At 40.1% G+C, this 19,653-nt stretch overlaps 1 protein-coding gene across 1 annotated transcript in view; it reads left to right on the top strand.

Moving 5' to 3' along the window:
- Positions 1–15,837: 15,837 nt before the first annotated feature.
- The window catches only part of TICRR (TOPBP1 interacting checkpoint and replication regulator), a 54,605-nt gene continuing 50,789 nt past the window's right edge, over positions 15,838–19,653 (top strand). The window contains exons 1-2 of the mRNA XM_063090722.1: positions 15,838–16,500; positions 19,267–19,546. Coding sequence (XP_062946792.1) covers positions 15,838–16,500; positions 19,267–19,546 — 943 coding nt within the window. The remainder of the gene's footprint in view (positions 16,501–19,266; positions 19,547–19,653) is intronic.

Here is a 19,653-nt window from a genome sequence, read left to right on the forward strand (position 1 = left end):
CCTAGCAAAATAAAATTTTTAGACAAAAACTACTTTAGTCCAGCCAAACTCCACAAAGAAAAAGATGTCCCATCCCCATCAGCAAAAGCTTAGTGGGAGCCTAGACTTCCATCCTCACCTGGCTGTAATGAGGTGGCTCCTTCTCCTGTCAGTGTGGTGTCAGAGAAGGCTAAGTGGAGAGCTGGGACTTTATCTCCATCCAGTGGTTGGATGAGGCCCAACCCCTGCAATGTCCGTGGAGGCCACTTGGGGAGCCTGGGCTTCCACATCCATCAGAAGGTAACAATGCCCTCTCTTTCCCTGCTGGAGTAGTGGCAGAAAAAGCCTAGTGAAGAGCCAGGACTTTCACTACCACCAAGTGATAATGAGGCACCCACCTCCTCCCTGCCTAGGTGGTGTCAGAGAAGGCAAAAGGGGAAGCTGGGACTTTACCTCTCAGTGGTAAGAAAGCTCCCCCACCGTGGTGTTACTGGAGGCCAAATGTGGCCGACAAAAGTGGCACAATATTTTTAAACACTGAAAGAAAACAACTGTCAACCCTGAATTCTGTATCTGGTAAAAATATCCTTCAGGAATGAAAGAGAAATTAAAGTATTCTCAGGTTAAAAAAAAAAAAGAATTTGCTGCCAGCAGAACCTACCCTAAAAGAATGGATAAAGAAGTTTTTGAAGCAGAGAGGAAATGATAAAGGAAGGAATCTTGTAACATCAGAAAAAAAGAAAGAACAATGGAAAGATTAAAAATATGAGTAAATACAATAAACTTTCCTTCCCTTCTTGAGTTTTCTAAATTACATTTGATTGAGGTAAAAATTATAACACTGTCTACTGTGGTTACCAATGTTCATAAAGGAAATATTTAAGACAATTATTTTATAATTGAGGGAGGGTAAAGGGACTTGCTTTACTACTACACCTCACCAGTAGACTGTGGTAAGTTATATGTATATAATGTAATACTTAGAAAAAATACTTAAAATTTTATACAAAGAAATCCACTAAAAAACACAATTGATAAGTCAAAATGAAGTTTTAAAAAATGCTCAAGTAACCCAGAGGGAAGAAAAAAAGAAAAGAGAAAATCAAAAAATAAACAAACAAAAGCCAAAAATTAAAATGGCATACTTAAGCCTTCATAAATCAACAATTACATTAACTGTAAATAGTCTAAATACACCAAACAAAAGACAGAGATTGGCAGAACAGATTTTAAAAAGACACGACCCAATTATATGTTATTTACAAGAAAGCCACTTCAAATATAATGATTGTTTTCATTTGTTTCTGTTGCTTATAACAAAATACCTGAAACTGGGTGATTTATAAAGAAAACAAAATTTATTACTTACCGTTTCTGAGGCTGGGAAGTCCAAAGTCCAAGGAACACATCCGATGGTGGTGACAGTGACCCAGGGGTCTCACATTGCAAGGTGGTGGAAGCAGAGAGAGCAGAGAGAGGACAGACTCTCCTCTCCTTTTAGAGCTCTCAGAACCACGCCCCTGACCGCCATTTTAAATCCATTCACTAAGGCATGGTCCTGCAATCTAATCACATCTTCAAGGCTCCACCTTTCAATTACCATAATAGGATTTCCCACCCTCTTAAGGTTACAGTGGGGGCCAAGTTCCTAATACATAAAACTTGGGGGACACAATTCAAACTTCAGTGAGTTTTGGAGGGACATAATTCAACCCACTGCGAAGATATAGGTAAGCCAGCAGTAAAAAGATAAAAAAAAAGATGTACCATGCACACATTAATCAAAGAAAGCAGGAGTGGCATATTAATATCAGGTAAAGTACTTCAGAGCAAAGAAAATCACAGGTATAGAGAGGGATATTGCATAGTGATAAAAGGGTCAATCCACTAAGAAGACACAGCAATTCTAAATGTGTATGTGCCAAACAACAGAGCTACAATATGTATGAAGCAAAAACTGATAGAACTGAAAGGAGAAATAGACAAATCCACAATTATAGTTGGAAATTTCAACATCCCTCTCTCAATAATTGATATAACAACTTAAGGAAATTAAAATATAGAAGAACTCAAAAGCAACAGCAACCAACAGAATCCATTTGTAGTCAACATTTATAGAACACTCCACCCAACAATAGCAGAATACACATGCTTTTCAAATGCCAGTGGAACATATACCAAGATAGACCACATCCTGGGCCATAAAACAAGCCTCAATAAATTTAAAAGAACTGATATCATAGAGAATGTGTTCACTGAAAAGAAAAAAAAAAAGAGAGAGAAATTAAAAAAATAGAGAGGGGGGAAAAGAAAAAAGAGGGTGTTCACCAACCACAAAGGAATCAAAGTAGAAATCAATAACAGAAAGATAATGGAAAAATCTCCAAATTCTTGGAAAATAAACCATACATATACTTCTAAATAATCCATGAGTCAAAGAGGAAGTCTCAAGGGAAATTTAAAAATACATGTAACTGAATGAAAATAAAAATATAATGTGTGAAAATTTGTGGGACACAGCTAAAGCAGTGCTGAGAAGAAAAATTTATGGTACTAAATGTGTACATTATAAAAAAGGAAGTCTCAAATCAAAACCCTAAGCTCTCACTTCAAGAATCTAGAAAAAGAAGAATAAAACAAACCTAAGGCAAGCAGAATGAAGGAAATAATAATGACAAGAGGAGAAATCAATGAAATTGAAAACAGAAAAACAATAGCAAGTATCGATTAAAGAGATAGTTCTTCGAAAACATCAATAAAATTGACAAACCTCCAGCAAGACTGATAAAGAAAAAGAGAGAAAGGACAAAATTACCAATATCAAGAACAAAACAAAGGGTATCACTACAAATCCTGCAGACATCAAGAGGATAATAAGGGAACACTACAAACAACTCTACATACATAAATTTGACAATGTAGAAAAAATTTACCAATTCCGTGGAAGCACAACCCCAACCCATCCAATGCAAAGTAGATGATTTGAATAGCCCCATAATTATTTTTTAAATGAAATTTGTAACTGGTAAACTCCCAAAAAAGAAATATCCAAGCCCAGATGGTTTCAAAGGAGAATTCTACCAAACATTTAAAGAAGAATTAAGACCAATTCTTCACAATCTCTTCCAGAAAGTATAAGAGAAGGGAACACTTCATGACTCATTTTAAGAAGCCAGTGCTACCTGATACCAAAACCAGATAGACATAGTGTATATATATTTAAAATATAAAAAGTATATATAAGTATATATATGTGTGTATATATATATATATAAAAGAAAGCTACAGACCAATATACGTAATGAATATAGATGCAAAAATCTTTAACAAAACATAATCAAGTAGAATTCATCAATATATAAAGATAATTATATACTATGACCTAGTGGAATTTATTCCAGTTATGCAAGGCTGGTTCAATACTCAAAAATCAATCAATATAATCTACCATATAAACAAACAAAAATCTAATCAAAATGATCATATCAACAGATGCAGAAGAAACATTTGACAAAATTCAACAGCCATTCACAATTTTAAAAAAACTCTCAGTAAACTAGGAATGAAGAGGAACATCCTCAACCTGATAGAGAAAATCTATAAAAAACCTACAGCTAACATCATACTTAATGACGAAAGATTGCTTTTCCCCAAAGATTGAGAACAAGAAAATGACGTCTGCTTTCACTACTCTTATTTAGCATTATACAGAAGTTCTAGCCATACCAATAAGACTAGAAAAGGAAATAAAAAATATGCATATTGGAAAGGAAGAAGTAAAACTGCCCCTATTTGCAGATGACATGATGGTCTACTTAGAAAATCTCAAGGAATCCACAACAAAACAAAACAAAAACTCCTGGAACTAATATGTGAGTTTAGCAAGGTTATAGGATACAAGATTAACATGTAAAAATTGTATTTCTATATGCTAGCAATGAGCAGATGGAAACTGAAGTTAAAAATACAGTACCATATATATATTGCTCAAAAAAAGAGAAAGATTTTATTAATAAATCTAACAAAACACATACATTAATTGTAATGTTGAAAACTATAAAACACTGACCAAAACATCAAAGATCTAAATAAATAAGTTGACCTGCCATGTTCACATATTGGAAGAATTAACAGTAAAGGTGTCAATTCTTCCAAAATTGATCTATAGGGTTTAATGCAATTCCAGCAAGATTGTTTCAGATATAGGTAGGCTTATTCTAAAATTTGTATGGAAAGACAGGAAGTGAGATAGCTTAAACAATTTTGAACAACAACAAAAAAAGAATTAAGCGGGAGGAATTGATACCTGATTTTAAGATTTATTATATAGCTACAGTAATCAAGACTGTAGTATTGTCAGAGGGACAGACACATCTATAGATCAATAGACTAGAATTTTATTTATTTATTTATTTTTTAAAGATGACCAGTAAGGGGGTCTTAACCCTTGACTTGGTGTTGTTAGCACTACGCTCTCGCGTATGAGCTAATCGGCCATCCCTATATAGTGATCTGAACCCATGGCCTTGGTGTTATCAGCCCCACACTCTCCCAAGTGAGCCACAGGCTGGCCCTGATAGACTAGAATTTTAAAAATCCAGAAATAGACTATACAAATATGCTCAACTGATTTTTTCCATTTCACGGATTGTTTATGATGATAAAATATAAATAACGTAAAATTTACCATTTTAACTATTTTAATATGTGTAGTAAAATATACACAACATAAAATTGACCATTTTAACCATTTTTTAAGTGTACGGTTCAGTGGCATTAAGTACATTGTTGTGCAACCATCACCATCATCCATTTTCAGAACTTTTTTGACCTTCCCAAACTGAAACTCTGTTCCCATTAAACAATAACTCCCCCTTTGCCCCTCTCCCCAGCCCTGGCACCCACCATTCTTTCTATCTCTATGAGCAGAATCACACAGTATTTGTCTGTCTGGCTATTTCACTCAGCCGTAATGTCTTCAAAGACTGATTTTTGATAAAGGTACAAAAGCAGTTCAATGAAGGAAGAGGAATCTTTTCAATAAATGGTGGGGCCGAGCCCGTGGCGCGCTCGCGAGAGTGCGGTGTTGGGAGCGCAGCGAGAGTGCCGGTCACGAAAAAGACAAAAAAATAAATAAATAAATAAATGGTGCTGGACAATTTAGATACCTATACACACACACACAAAATAAACCTTCTATCATTAAAATCAAAAAGTTAAAATATAACCAAAACAGACAACCTACACTGATCTCACACAGTTAGAACAGAGACTGGATAAGTGCAATAAATGCTCTCATTTATGGAAGAAGAGGAGGGACTCTGCACTCACTGGGCTACTGCAATACCAAGATCCCGGCAGGAAGGTATTTTAAGTTGCCTTGAGCTGAGGGTACTTTTTCCCCCTGAAAATGTCCCTTAGGTCAGTTTCTGCTCCCTGGGTATAGCTGTCCAGAACAGATCCTTGGTTTTGTCTTATCTTGCCTGACTTCATTTGTAGGGCCATCAGAGGCTATGGCTTTCTTAGGGTCTTACTGTCTATTATGTTACCCTATATGAAACCTGGAGGTCCAAGGTCATTATTTTTACATGGAAAAAAATACTCTTTTTCTTAGTTCAAACTTTGTGGCTTTGTGGCTTTTCTGGTTCTAAAACCACTCATACATACACATACAGACCATTATTAAATCTATTCAGCTCCAAGTGAATTAAACCTGTCCTCAACCCATTCTGGCTATCTTTTCTTTCTCATCTTAATTAAAATATCTTGCGTTTATTAGTTGACTGTGGCAAAAGCACAGGACCCCCCACACCTCCTATTTTCTTTTTCTGAAGCAGTTTAGCCAACCAAAAACAATTTCCATACAATCATTGCCTTAAATCAAAGGTGTGAAAGCCATAACCCAGGTTAGGTTTTTGCTGTTTTTTAAATATGGTTTTTTGGTGGGGTTTTTTGTTGTCGTAGTTGTTGTTGTCGTTGTTTTGTTTTGTTGGTAGATAGTCCATGCTGTTAGACCGTTCTTAAATTTTTCTATTTAAAAAAAATTCAATGGGAATATTCAACAAGGTGCAGTAATTCTGCCTGAAGAACTCAAGAAGGGCAAGAGAGACTGTACAGCCAGGACCCTCAGCACAGCCCAACACCTTCAGCATGTTTCTCTGACCAGTACGCTTTCTACTATCTGTAACAGCTATCTCAAACCTTCTCCTTCCTCCAGCTCCCACTCCTCTATTTCATTCCTCTATCTCTCACCTCACTCAGCCTTGCCTCCCTCTTCAGAGAAGTTAAAACCATCAGATGGGAAACCCTCAAGTTCTGAGCACCCAACTCACAAACCCACCCTGTGCAGCTGCCAAATCCTCTCCTCTGTGCCTTCTCTTACCACAGAGAGAAGCTGCCTCTTCCGTTCAGACCAGCACTCAATCCCCTGTATTCAATCCTTCCTGCTTCAAATACCTAGAATGATTTCTGAGTCCTGACCTGAACTCAAGGCCCTTTATACCAAGCCTCCCAAGTCATCCTCATCATCTCGATCTTAACCTCTTACAGCCCTCTATATCCCCCAAGCTAACCCCGTCTCCCACCCTTCCTTGGACTCCCTACAGTGCCTTCTGGAATTTGCGGTGTACCCATAAACAAACTTCCCTATGTTCTCAGCCTCTACTCTGAGTATTCCCTTCACCTCCTTGCTCTATAGAAAACCCAGCTGCTCCCTGCAGACATCAGTTCCCCTGTAGCCTCCTCAAGTGAGGGTGGTTTTCCCTCTCATGCCCCTCATGCCACTTGGCCTAGAAGTGGGGGTAGCTGTCCTCAGTATCCCTTGTCCATAAGACCCCAACCTCTTTGAAACAATTTACATTAGACTGTACCCTGCCTCCTTGCCACAGTCCTCTGCACACCTCTTCCTCATTCAGTGAGTATTTTGGCCACTGGCTGACTGTCCACCACTGTTCTGTCATCATTCTCGGTAACTTCAGCATCTGTGTGAATAATCCACCCAACACCATACATCTCAGGCAATCATGTAGCCATGTGAGCTATTTCAGTGCAATGAGATTTAACTCAAAATCTCATTGAAGGTAGGGGTGCTTTCAGCAAAGAACTCTTGCTTTCCTCCTGGGGGATCTGCCATCTTCTTCCTACCTTGAATACTTGTGGGATGTATGTAGCTTCCCTGTGATTATGAGCATATGTAAAAGTCAGGTGTATGCAGTGATTATGAGCATGCATAAAAGGCAGGGGGACAGCACAGTTGTTGGCCCTGACATCACTGAACCAATGAACTCAAACCAGCAGCTTCTTACCTCCAATCTTCTTCTTATGTAAGGAAAAAATGTCCCTGTTTAAGCTACTGTGATCAAATTTTCTGACCTTGCAGCTGAAATAATTTCTCATACTTTCTAATCAGTACACCCTCTCCCTGGCACATATCTGCAAATCCCTCACTCTTCTCTTTCTCCTGTTGTTCTAGCCCAGCAACACTCAAATCCTGTGTGTCTAAGACTGCTAGTTATTCTCGAATATCCATTTTCCCTTTCTCTCTTTAATAATAGAACCCTAAAGTTGTCACAGAGTCCATGGTCCTCCAGAATAAAGGGTGGAACCCATACTCTCACCCACCCAAGGATCCAGCTACGGCACTGCTGCAGTCATCTCCCTCCCAACACTGTTTATCACCAGATTTTCACTTGCTTCTTGATCATTCCCAACCACATGCAAACATATTGCAATGTCTCCTCTCTTTTTTTTTTTTTTTTTTGTGACCGGTAAGGGGATCGTAACCCTTGGCTTGGTGTCGTCCACACCGTGCTCAGCCAGTGTACGCACCGGCCATCCCTATATAGGATCCGAACCTGTGGCCTCAGTGCTGTCAGTGCCGCACTCTCCCGAGTGAGCCACAGGGTCGGCCCTACAATGTCTCCTCTCTTAAACAAACAAAATACAACCTTTCCTAACTCCTCATCTCCCTGTCACTTCTCTGCTCTCCCTTATAAAAATTCTCCTTAAGAGAGTGGTCTGTAGTCATTGCCTTCCTCTCCTCACACCCTCTCTTCCAGTGCTCTAATCAATGGCCACCCCACCATTCCATCAAAGCTACTCTTGTCAAGGAATCAAGTGCCCTCCATCTTGCCCAACCCAACACTCAATTCTCAATCTTCATTTGTTTCACCTCACAGCAGCAAATGAGAGAGTTGATCACTCCCTTGTGCTCCTTCTTTGCTGCCTCCTTTTCGTTCCAGAGGATTTTGAACGTACGCAGAAGTAGACAGTATAAAACAAGGAGCTTCAACATATATCGACCCAGTCAAACCGCTGTAACCCATGTCCAAGTGTGTCTTGTCCATACCACATCTTCTCTTCCCTATTATTTGGAAGCAAGTCCTAGACATTGTTTCACTTTGTCAGTAAAATATTTCAGCATCTCTAAAAGATAATAACTTTTTAAAAAATCAGACATTCTTGAAACTCATTTTTCCCTGGATTTCCATTTACCAAATTCTCCTAATTTCCCCAACTTAATCCATTAGGGCTGCTATAACAACACACCCTAAGCTGGGTGGCTTATAAAAAAAAGAAATTTATTTTTCACAGCTCTGGAGGCTGGAAGTCCAAGATAAGGCACTGGCTGGTGTCTGGTGAGGGCCCACTTTCTGGTTTATAGAGCCTTCTGGCTGCATCCTCACACAGCAGAAGACGCAAACGAGCTCCCCTGGGCCTATTTTATAAGGACACTGATCCCATTCATGAGGGCTTCACCCTCATGACCTAATCACCTCCCTAAGGCCCCATCTCCTAATATCATCATACTGGTGATTAGGTTTCAGCATTATGAATTTAGAAGGGGACACAAACATTCAGACCACAGCATCCTCCAACCCAAGTGGCCACTTTGCTGGCACCTCCCCTTTCCACCCTCTCAAAGCTGAAACACCTTGGTAAGCTCATCCAGGTCCAGGGCTTTAAATGACAGCTAGGTAAAGATCATTTCTAAATTACCTCTCTGCCTCAAGTTCTCCCCAGAGCTCCAGATTCATATATCTAACTGCACACCTGACAGCTCCACTTAGAAGTACAATAGCTATCTCAAACCTAACACTGGTTAACTAGAGCCTTCAATATCCTCCCCATTGCCTCCTTACTGAGTCTATAGTGAGTCTACTCCACCCTTCACTCAACTGTCAGGCCCAACGCCTAGAAGTCATCATTTTACCCTGCAATCTCTCTGCAAGTTCTGACAGCTCCACATTCAAAATATATCCAGAATTCCGCTGTAGCTCACCATCTCCACCACTTGTGGCCTGGTCCAAAGTCATCATCATATGCAGTCTCATAGGCAGTCTAGACAAGTATTTTCCACATTTGTTTGATGTTTTTCCTTATGAATATACAACTATATTTAGTATAATTTGAAATATATATAAATAGAAGCCAAGCCTGTACCCCTCCCAAATATATATATATAAATTGGCAAATTATATGCAGGTACTTTTCTATTAATACTCATATAAATTATAAACATAAAACAAATTTGTAAGGGATAATGTAAAGAGGAAATAAGCAGTTTTTAAGATGTTTTGCTAATTATAATAGCTTCATACTACCATTTTAATGAACATCTCAAGACACAATATACACTTAGGGTAAGGTTTGTGATTAATGATAATGATAATAAAAATCCACATTTCAAATAGACTTTTTGTTATTTACAAATTTTATTTGGGCAACTTAGTGTAAGATTTGATCAAATTGTCTTTTTTTAATCTCAAAATGTGGTTGACAAAGATCTCCAACTAGGAAAAGGAAGAGCATCAGATCTACCATTGTCATGTGGTTTGCTTGTGATTGTGTTATTAATGTTAATTATTAATAATATGATTTCCAACATGTGGTTTCTTAGCAGGAATCTTGTAAAGCCACTTGTCCATTTTTTGAGAGTTATTTCAGTTAAAACCCAATCAAATAATTCTCAAATCCACTTAATCAGGTACAGGAAAAATGCAACATGTCCCCAAACACTGATATCCAATGAATGAACAGGCCATCAGATAAAAATAAGGGAAATAGATGATCTAATATTTTCCTCCTGCACCCAATGGATTGATTGTCTTGGACACTCCCTGCTGTGTTAGCTTCCTACTAACAGCCACTCAGATGGTCTGCAGACTCTCCTCAGGAGTTTCACTGTTTCCCCCATATGTTCAATTTTCCATTAGTAGCCAGAGAACTTGTCTCAAAACACAAATCATAGGGCCGAGCCCGTGGCGCACTCGGGAGAGTGCTGCGCTGGGAGCGCAGCGATGCTCACGCCGCGGGTTCAGATCCTATATGGGAATGGCCAGTGCACTCACTGGCTGAGTACCGGTCACGAAAAAGACACACAAAAAAAACCCCACAAATCATATCACATCCTTCCCTTCCTCAAAACCTTCCAATGGCTCCCTATCATTCTCAGTAAAATATCCAAACTGCCCTGGTGGCCCCCAGGGCCTCTCACTGTCCCTCTGCCTCTCTCGCCTTTTCTCCCACCCCACCTCCTGCTCACCACCACCCACCTTCCTCACATTCCTCAAATTCTCTATGTTCCTTTCTGTCTGGGTCTTTCAATGGTGCCCCAAACATTTTCCCTACCTGCTCTTCCCTGCCCTTACCACACCCCACCCCATCGTTAAACTACTACTTGAAATCTCAGTTTAGATGTCACTGCCTTAGACGGGTTAATCTTTACCCCAAAAAACTTAAACAAAAATCCTAAGCAGCTCACTCACTGTAATCTCTCATCATATGTTTCACTTTCCCCTCAAAATTCTTTCTGCATATCATATTACATTCATCTATATTATCATTTGTCTAATGTCTGGTCCCCTATTAGCCTGCAAATTCCAGGAGGGTAGGAATGTGCCTGGTATGTAGTAAGTATCATTGCACGAGTGAACGAATGACACAAGGATTAAAGGTGTTATGGGTTGAATTGTGTCCCCCCAAAAAGCTATGTTAAGTCCTATCTCCCCAATACCTATGAATGTGAACTTATTTGGAAATAGGGTCTTACAGAGGTAATAAGGGTCTTACAGAGGTAATAAGGGTCTTACAGAGGCCATTAGGTTATGTCCTAATCCAGTATGATTATGGATTCAATATGTCCTAATCCAAGGTGTTCTTATAAAAAGGGGAAATTTGGACACAGAAACAGACATGCACAGAGGGAAGGTGATGTGAAGAGACCCAGGAAGAACACCAAAGATTGCGAGCAGACACCAGAAGCTAGAAGAGGCAAAGGAGAATCCTCCCCTGGAGCCATCGGGGAAGAGAGAGAGCATGCCAACACCTTGATTTTGGACTTCTAGTCCTAGGAACTGTTGAGACAATAAATTTCTGGTTTGGATCCTTTGTTATGGCTAGCAGTCATAGAAAACTCATGCAAGAGGGAAAATGGTTGCACATGGGGCAGTAATTGTTGAGGACTTTGACCGGAGAAGCAGAGGGGTATAAGGGAAGTTATAGAGACCAAGTAGGAGCAGACTCAACAAGCAGAATTCAACCATGTGGAAGATTGGATCAGTCTCCCTAAACACAAATTCAGGTAACCAGCATTCATTCTTACTACCCTCTTCTTTCCATGTACCATATTTCATGGATCCTAGAGGCTCATTTTCACATCTCTGAAATTAACCCGAGTCTGTAGGCCAGTGAGAGGAAGTGGGGTATTATGTCAGCACATGTGTGTTGAAACTTGCAGAATGCGTGAGAGTGGTTTGAAAGTAAATGCCAGCGGCAGTAGTGGAGTACTCTTTTGAGAAGTGTTGCATCACCGACACTCCTGAGGGCGGAGAGGATCATATTGTATGAAAAAAGATGAATACTGATGAGTGAAGTGATTCAGCAAATTGGGATTCTGAATGTGAAGAAGCTTTAGGAATACTTTAACCAATTAATTTTGCTTATATTCTTTTTCATATGTGCAAGAGAAATGTTTTGTTCTTTAAAAAAAACAAAACAAAACTGTGTCTACATAAATCTAAAGGAGCTCTTCTAAATATAAACCAAAACATCTGAAGTGATCAGAAAATATTGCATTACTGTAATTGGCTGAACTTTTTTCTCTTCTACTGTTACATAAAATAATGGGTATCTTAGAATCTATATTGTCTTATAGTTGACAAACTAAAAAAATCCAGTTAAGTGTTTACCTTCTTTATGAAACCTCTGCAGAACACTGTGCCTAGTACATAGTGAGCACTCAAAAACTAGTTATTGCTATTATGATGATATCTCTAGTGGGGAGACTGGTGGGGCCAGTTTTCTAGTATTTAACTACACAGTTCAGTACTAATAGATCTGCAACATAACCAGCGCCACTTTAGACAAGCCCAAGTACAAAATGGCACTGCCCACCTCCTCCCCTCCCCCCTTCCCTTTACGAGAAGCCTCCTGACTTAAACAGAAACCCCTTTTGCTTCTGCAAGGACACAGTTCTCCACCCCGATCCACACTAGCATAATGACCCTCCTTCATGGTATCAGCCAGCCCTTGGCACACCACCCCCATGTAAGCTCTACCACCCCCACACCTGGTGCTGTCCCCCATTTTCAGGGCAGCCCCATGCTTCTGCCACTTTGAGCACAGCCCAGCAGATTTTCTTCCTTTAATAAAGCTTGAACAGTACCCAGCATCTTGGCTCACTTTCTTTCAAGTACCCTAGCCTTTTCTCTAAGAAAAAAAATGTTTTTTATTTTAATTTATCAATATACAATGTAGTTGATTTTCGTGTCACTTTACCAATTCCTTTTTTCTCCACTCCCTCTCCGTCCTCCCCACCATCAACATCATATCTGTTCACTTCTCTTAACAAGTTCAAGAAATTGTTGTGATTGTTGTGTCCTCTTTTTGTTACACCCCCCATTTATTTGTTTGTATATTTATTTATTTATTTTTATTAACTCCCACAAATAAGTGAGAGCATGTGGTATTTTCTCTTTCTGTCCCTTACTTTACTTAATACAATTTTCTCTAAGTCCATCCATGTTGCTGTGAATGGTAGTATTTCATTTTTTTTTTTATAGCAGAGCAGTATTCCATTGTGTAGATATACCACATTTTCTTTATCGACTCATCTGATGATGGGCATTTAGGCTGGTTCCAGAAAAAAAATTTTAAGAGGCATGTACATCTCCTTTTGATCATGATTTTGTATTTGGCTCAATTTTGGATCATTTTAATCAGCAGTGATTTGGAACATTTCCTCTTTTGTTTATTTCATGGTATATTAATGAGTGTTTAGCAAGTTGCTTTTTTGATTGTTAGAAATCATTTATAATAAGAATCATTTTACTTTTGTCACTGCAGGAAAGGGGCTTAGCTGCTAGGTTTTCACTTATTACTTAAACGGAAGTACATCAAGAAGTCGTTTTTCAACATAAACTTTGAATGTCTTTGGGCATAGTCCCACCTCACCTCCATTTCATATTTATTGCTAATGCCCACAGTGTCTCACTTCCTTTACCCACCTGGTGCCTAAAGGATTATCTATCCATGATAACATGCTTTTCTCACAATCTTTCCCTTCCCAGTCCAGTGCTTTGGCAGAGCATACATGGCCACCCTAACTCACTGTGATACTTTCCTTTTGGATGGTTTCTTCTTTTGCCAATACTAAACAGTCAGTTTAGTGTTGAATTACCTCTAAAGTATTCAGCATATTGTTGCTTTTTAATTCCCTTTACAATTAAATACCAGGGCTTATTATTCCTTAGCATCCATCCCTCACTGCCATGAACAGTAGAGATAGGCAATAACTTTTTATTAACAAGACAGTGTCCAAAAGGGTAGAAGGGAGGGAGGGAAAGGGAAACAAATAATATTTTAAAACATACAAACAAACAAACATCCTTTAAGGGAGATTGTTGATCTGGGGAGGGAGAGGTAACTGAGATTAGATCACCAGACTCCTGTCACTGTTTTATATAAAGACCTCATCAATCAACCTTTACTCTTGAAAGTGTTGAGTCACTCCTTAAGAAGCTGGTTTTTCATTCTAGGTTGCAAGCATTCTGCCTTGGATAGGGGCTGCTCTTTGGAATCTGAATTTGATTCCATTCCTGGTTCTGCTATATATGAAGTCATAGAGGAGATTAATTGCTCTGACCTTCAGCTTCCTCTATTTGTAAAAGAATGTGTTTAGTAATAACCCTTAAAAAAGTAAGGGAGCAAATTCCTGCCTCAGTGCCTTTGCACTCGCTGTTCCCTCTTCCTGGAACTCTTCCCCCAGAAGAGTTCCATCTCTCATCTTCAAATGTCTTTATTGAAATGTCACTTCAGTGAGACTTCCTTAACTATCTCATCTGAAACTTCATACCTTTACCTACTCCTTGTGCCTTTTCTCTGCTTAATTTTTCTCCACAGCTCTTATTACTATCTAACATATTATATCTTTTACTTATTTATTTTATCATTTGGCTCCCCCTACTAAAAGAGGGAGAGAGATTTTTTTGTCTATTTTGTTCTCTAATGACTATTTGTTGAATGAATAATAAACAACACAGTAGGTGTCAGAATTTCTAGCAAGTGCCTGAAAGATTAAGAATAACAAATGTTTGTTGCTTTTAAAATGACAGAGGGTGAATCAAGAAATGCTAATTTGTTTTGTTCATGGACAATTTACAAAGCATCAATGATGGTCTTTCCTGGAAACAATTGGCTTAGAGAATTTCAGGACTGAAAGGAATTTTTTTTTTTTTTGGAAAGCAAATTTAAAGGCCTGCCAGCACTTGCCAGAGAGAGTTTAAATCCTTCTCTGCTGTTACAACCAATAATAGGAAATGCTCCCACCTGGAGTCACAGCAAGAGGATTACTTTTAACTCATTAAGGATATTTCCCATGAATGCAAAAGAAATGAAGAATTCCAAAAATCTATAAAATTTACAAAAGTGTAAAAAAATTTTTCTAATCACCACCGAGAGACAATCATAGACAACTTTCAGTACACAGTACTATCTAAAGTTTAAAAATATACTTTTTAAATCTAACAGTACATTTAAAAACCCACTATTTTAAAAAGCTGCACGATGTCCCCCTTGGGGGTGTACTATACCTTATTTAACCATTCCCATTCAAACTGTTTCCAATTTTTCTCAAGTTAAATAAACTCTATGATCTACATACGTCTTTCATCTGGTTCTCCGATTATCTTCTTCAGATAAACTCCTTGAAGTCACGAAGGCAAAGACAGTGAACCTTTCATTTTTAGTAATTTTAAAACATTTACAGAAAATTAAAGCCTTCGCCATCGTATTCTACTTCCTAGAAAGTCTAGAATGGTTTCAAACTAGTTTTCAAACCAGTTCGACTGAAACCCTCCCAAATTCCCTTCCGACACTAAGTTTTCAAGGTCTTAGTTAAAAAAAAAAAAAAAAAATCCTTGCAGTCGCACTCACGCCTGCGCATAATCGCCCACACGCAGGCCTCCTTCCCAACGGGAAAACTTATTCACATGCTCCCGAAGCACCACCTCTTTAAATTTTAAAACGAAGCCTCGGGCCAATGAATGTTAAGTTTCTCCGGAACACAGAGCCCCGCCACAGTCTCTCCTTCCACCAATCAAGCTGAGGTTTTCTCCACCGCCCTTCCAATCAGAGTCAAAAATGGAGGTTACTCTCGTAACTTACGCAAGGAAAGCAACCAATAGGAGCTGACCTTGGGAACTAGCTCCGCCAATAGCAGCAGGTCTTGGAGAGCGCGGGAGCCTTTCTATCAGGGCCCCTAAGGGAAGAAGTGAATGGCGCTGGTTCTCTGAAGCAAAGGGTTTGAGGGGAAAGTGGTGTGGGCCCGGACCGGAGCCCCGGGGCTGCGGCGCTGCCGATATGGCCTGCTGTCACAAAGTAATGCTGCTGCTGGACACCTCGGGCGGCGCCTCTCGCCACAGCTCTGTCCGGCGGGCCGCCCTGCGCCTCCTCATCTACCTCAGTTGCCGATTCGGCCTGGCCAGGGTCCACTGGGCCTTCAAGTTCTTCGACTCGCAGGGGGCGCGGAGCCGGCCCTCCCGCGCGTCTGACTTCCGCGAGCTGGGGGCCCGCTCCTGGGAGGACTTTGAGGAGGAGCTGGAGGCCAGGCTCGCGGATCGCGCCCACGGCGCCCACCTGCCGGGCCCGACGCCCAGGGCCACCCACACGCACAGCGCCCTGATGGAGACGCTGCTAGATTACCAGTGGGACCGGCCCGAGATCACGTCGCCCACGAAGCCGATCCTACGGAGAAGCGGGAGGAGGCTGCTGGACGTAGAGAGCGAGGCCAAGGAGGCCGAGGCCGCCCTCGGGGGCCTCGTGAACGCCGTCTTCCTCCTGGCCCCCTGTCCGCATTCGCAGAGGGAGCTACTGCAGTTCGTGTCCGGGTGCGAGGCCCAGGCGCAGAGCCTGCCGCCTACCCCTAAGCAGGTGATGGAGAAGTTGTTGCCCAAGAGAATGCAGGAAGTCATGATCGCCCGAAAAATCACCTTGTACTGGGTGGATACCACCGAATGGTCTAAGGTAAGGTTATACTAGGTTATAGTAGTCTCGAATTTAGTGCACGGTGCTCTCCTTGCTAACTAGAACTTGACACCGTCTGCAGAGCAGCCAACAGACCCAGAATGACACTAACATGGCCGTGCGTCCTTTCAGGAGGAAAGTCCTGTGGTCAAAACAAATAGGGACAATTTTCACAGCAAAATGTGTGGCTCCTCTCTACCTACTGAGCGTTTAAGGTCCTTCACAGTTTGGTCCCTACCTACCTTCCCAGACTATTTTCCTGCACGCGACCTGTATTCTAGCGTGATAAAGCCTAGTCTAGCTAGTCAACAGGTCTTGACTGCTCGTTTTGTTTTATCTTGTGTTGTGTCTGCCTGGAACGCCAGGTCCCACTCTTCTAAGCCAATCTAGAAGAGTAAGTGCCATACACTGAATTTCTATACACTTTTTTGTGACACTTATTCTTTCCCCATTGTGTTCCAATTGTGGACATCTCTCACCTTCCATCTAACCTAAAAATACCTCAAAGGCAGACACCAGGTCTTAACACATCTTTGTATCCCCCACAGATGTGTATTGAACATTGTAGGTGTTGAGTAAACATTTGCTGACTGAATGAATGCATTCTTACAAAGTTAAAGTCTTAAATGGCTAATTTGGAATTTTGTTGAGGCAGTGAGGCCCCTGCTCCTGTTAAGTGCTATGATAAGTATATATTTTTACCTTCATCATTGTCCTCATGTCACTTCATTTAGTCAACAAATAATCATTAAGAAACCACTACATTGAATAGCTACACTGTTTTAGCTGCTGGGGATGTAGTGGCCGAAGTTTACCTTCTAGTGGTGAAGATTTATTAAACAGATAAGTTTAACAAATTAAAGACATCAGCAAGTAAGTGATAGGATTTCAAATTCTGCTCTGAAGAAAATAAAGCTGGGTGAGGGGATAGGGGTCAGGCAGGGGAGGTAGAGGTGGCTATTGTATATAAGAGGGTTAGTCAGAGGAGGGCTTTTTGAGCAGCGAATTGAATGGTGAAGGAGGAGAAAAGTGAAGGTTGGGAAAAAACATTCCAGACAAAGAGATGAGCAGGTAAGGATTATGAGCTGTAAATGAGCTTAGTTTGTTTCAGAAACAAAAAGACAAGGAGTGCTGAGACCTAATAGGCAAGGGGGAGAACTGTTTGAGAAAGTCAGGGAGTGGGAGATGCCAGCCAGTCTTTAGGGCCAAAGTCCTAAGTGTTGATTTTGTTCTAGTCAGTGGTAAGGCTTTGCAGGGTGATTTAACCAGGTGAAAGATGTGATTCCATTTACTGGAAATACATATCACTAAACCAGGAGTGGGTTAAGTTGCAAGACTACAGATGGAAAATGAGCAAGTACTTAAATAATAATACAGTGTTTGGGCTGGTCGGTTTGCTCAGTTGGTTAGAGTGCAGTGTTGTAACACCAAGGTCAAGGGTTTGGATCCCCATACTGGCCAGCTGCCAAAAAAATAAATAAACAGATAACAATATAGTGTTAAAATTTCCAACAGGTTTTCACATACAAAGCCCCCAAAAGGCATGGTAAATGCAAAGTAAGGCAGCAGTGGTTTGTCAAAGAAGAAAGGAAGGAACAAAAAATGTTTAAGGGAATGGTATACATTTCATGGGGTAAATGGAATCCTAGAAATTAAAGTTTGTGAAGGCAGCAAAATCAAGTGTTGGACACAGTACACAACACATACATGCTTGATTGGGGATCATTAATATCAAATCACATAAAAAAAAAAACTTTATTCCGGAATTGTATTATTTCAAATACTGGCTAGAAATAAGTCTTAGAAGATAGGGCTTGGAGATTCTTTTTCTCTTTCTCTCTCTCCTTTTTTTCTCTCCTTTTTTTTTTTTTGTAATACATTGAACCATTTGCTATTTCCATGTGCCTGGAAGGTAGGAGGGAGTGGTGAGAGAAATAGAAGATAATACAAGGGTACTTCAAAAAGTTCATGGAAAAATAGAATTAAAAGGTAATACAAATCTTTCCATGATCTTTTTTGAACTACCCTAATATGTTAGGAAAGGTAGTTTAGGGTTGGATGGCAAAGGGCTTTATGGTTATGCTAAAGAGTTACTTTATCTTGGAGAGAGTGAGAAGCCTTTGGAAGTTTTTAGAGAAGTAGCATGATCAGATAAATGATTGGGAAGAATACTAGAGCAACTTGGAGGAAAGGTTAGAGTCATGGCATATTTGCGGACTATAGAAAGAGTGTGGGCGAGAGATAATGAGGGCCTTAGTGTAGCAGTGAAGATGGGATGGAGAAGACCTGTTTGGTGCTGCACAGACCTGTGGGTGTGTGAGTCAGAGCAATGGTTACCATCTGAAGGGATGCTCCTGACTCACTGCCATGATACCTGGCCATTGTTGTCTTTCATAGTGTGGCACAGAATTATTTTTATTAGTGTATAATGGTTTTGTATTCCTTCTCCCTTGAAAATTCTATTCTCCTGAGTATGATTTATACCCAGTGATTTGCATCATTTCTGTTCATTGACAGAAAATATAAATGAAGTGCTATTTTCACGAAATAAATGATTTCTTGAGGTATGTTATGTAGTAATTATGTTCTTGGCTGTACAATAACTGGATGCTGGCCATTGTTTGTGTTTGGCTCAATAAATACGTTGATTGTGTAATTTGACCCTTTAATGTGGGTATCAACTTTACTTTCTCCTGATTTCCTTTAGCTTTATTTATGAATGCCTAATTTACAATAACCTGAGGCTCTTTGTTATTTTTATTTTAGTTGTGGGAATCCCCAGATCACCTTGGGTACTGGACAGTTTGTGAACTTCTCCACCACGGAGGAGGCACTGTCTTGCCATCTGAAACTTTCAGCCGGGATTTTACAAAAACTGGGGAAACACTGATCAAAGGTGAAAGGAACCTGTCAAGTGAACCTCACCTCTCTCTGTGGATTTCAACTCTGCCAACTGATGCCACTTTAAACCGTTTGCTCTATAATTCTCCTGAGTACGAAGCCTCATTTCCACGGATGGAAGGAACATTATTTCTCCCTGTTGAGGGTAAGCAAATAATATTTTGAGGGTTTTTAAAAAAATCTCAGTTACATTCATTTCTTCAAGGTGGTCCATGCTTTTAACTTCTTTAGCATTTCCCACAGCCTGGGCAC

Source organism: Cynocephalus volans, chromosome 3 (genome assembly GCF_027409185.1).
Source record: "Cynocephalus volans isolate mCynVol1 chromosome 3, mCynVol1.pri, whole genome shotgun sequence".
NCBI lineage: Eukaryota > Metazoa > Chordata > Mammalia > Dermoptera > Cynocephalidae > Cynocephalus > Cynocephalus volans.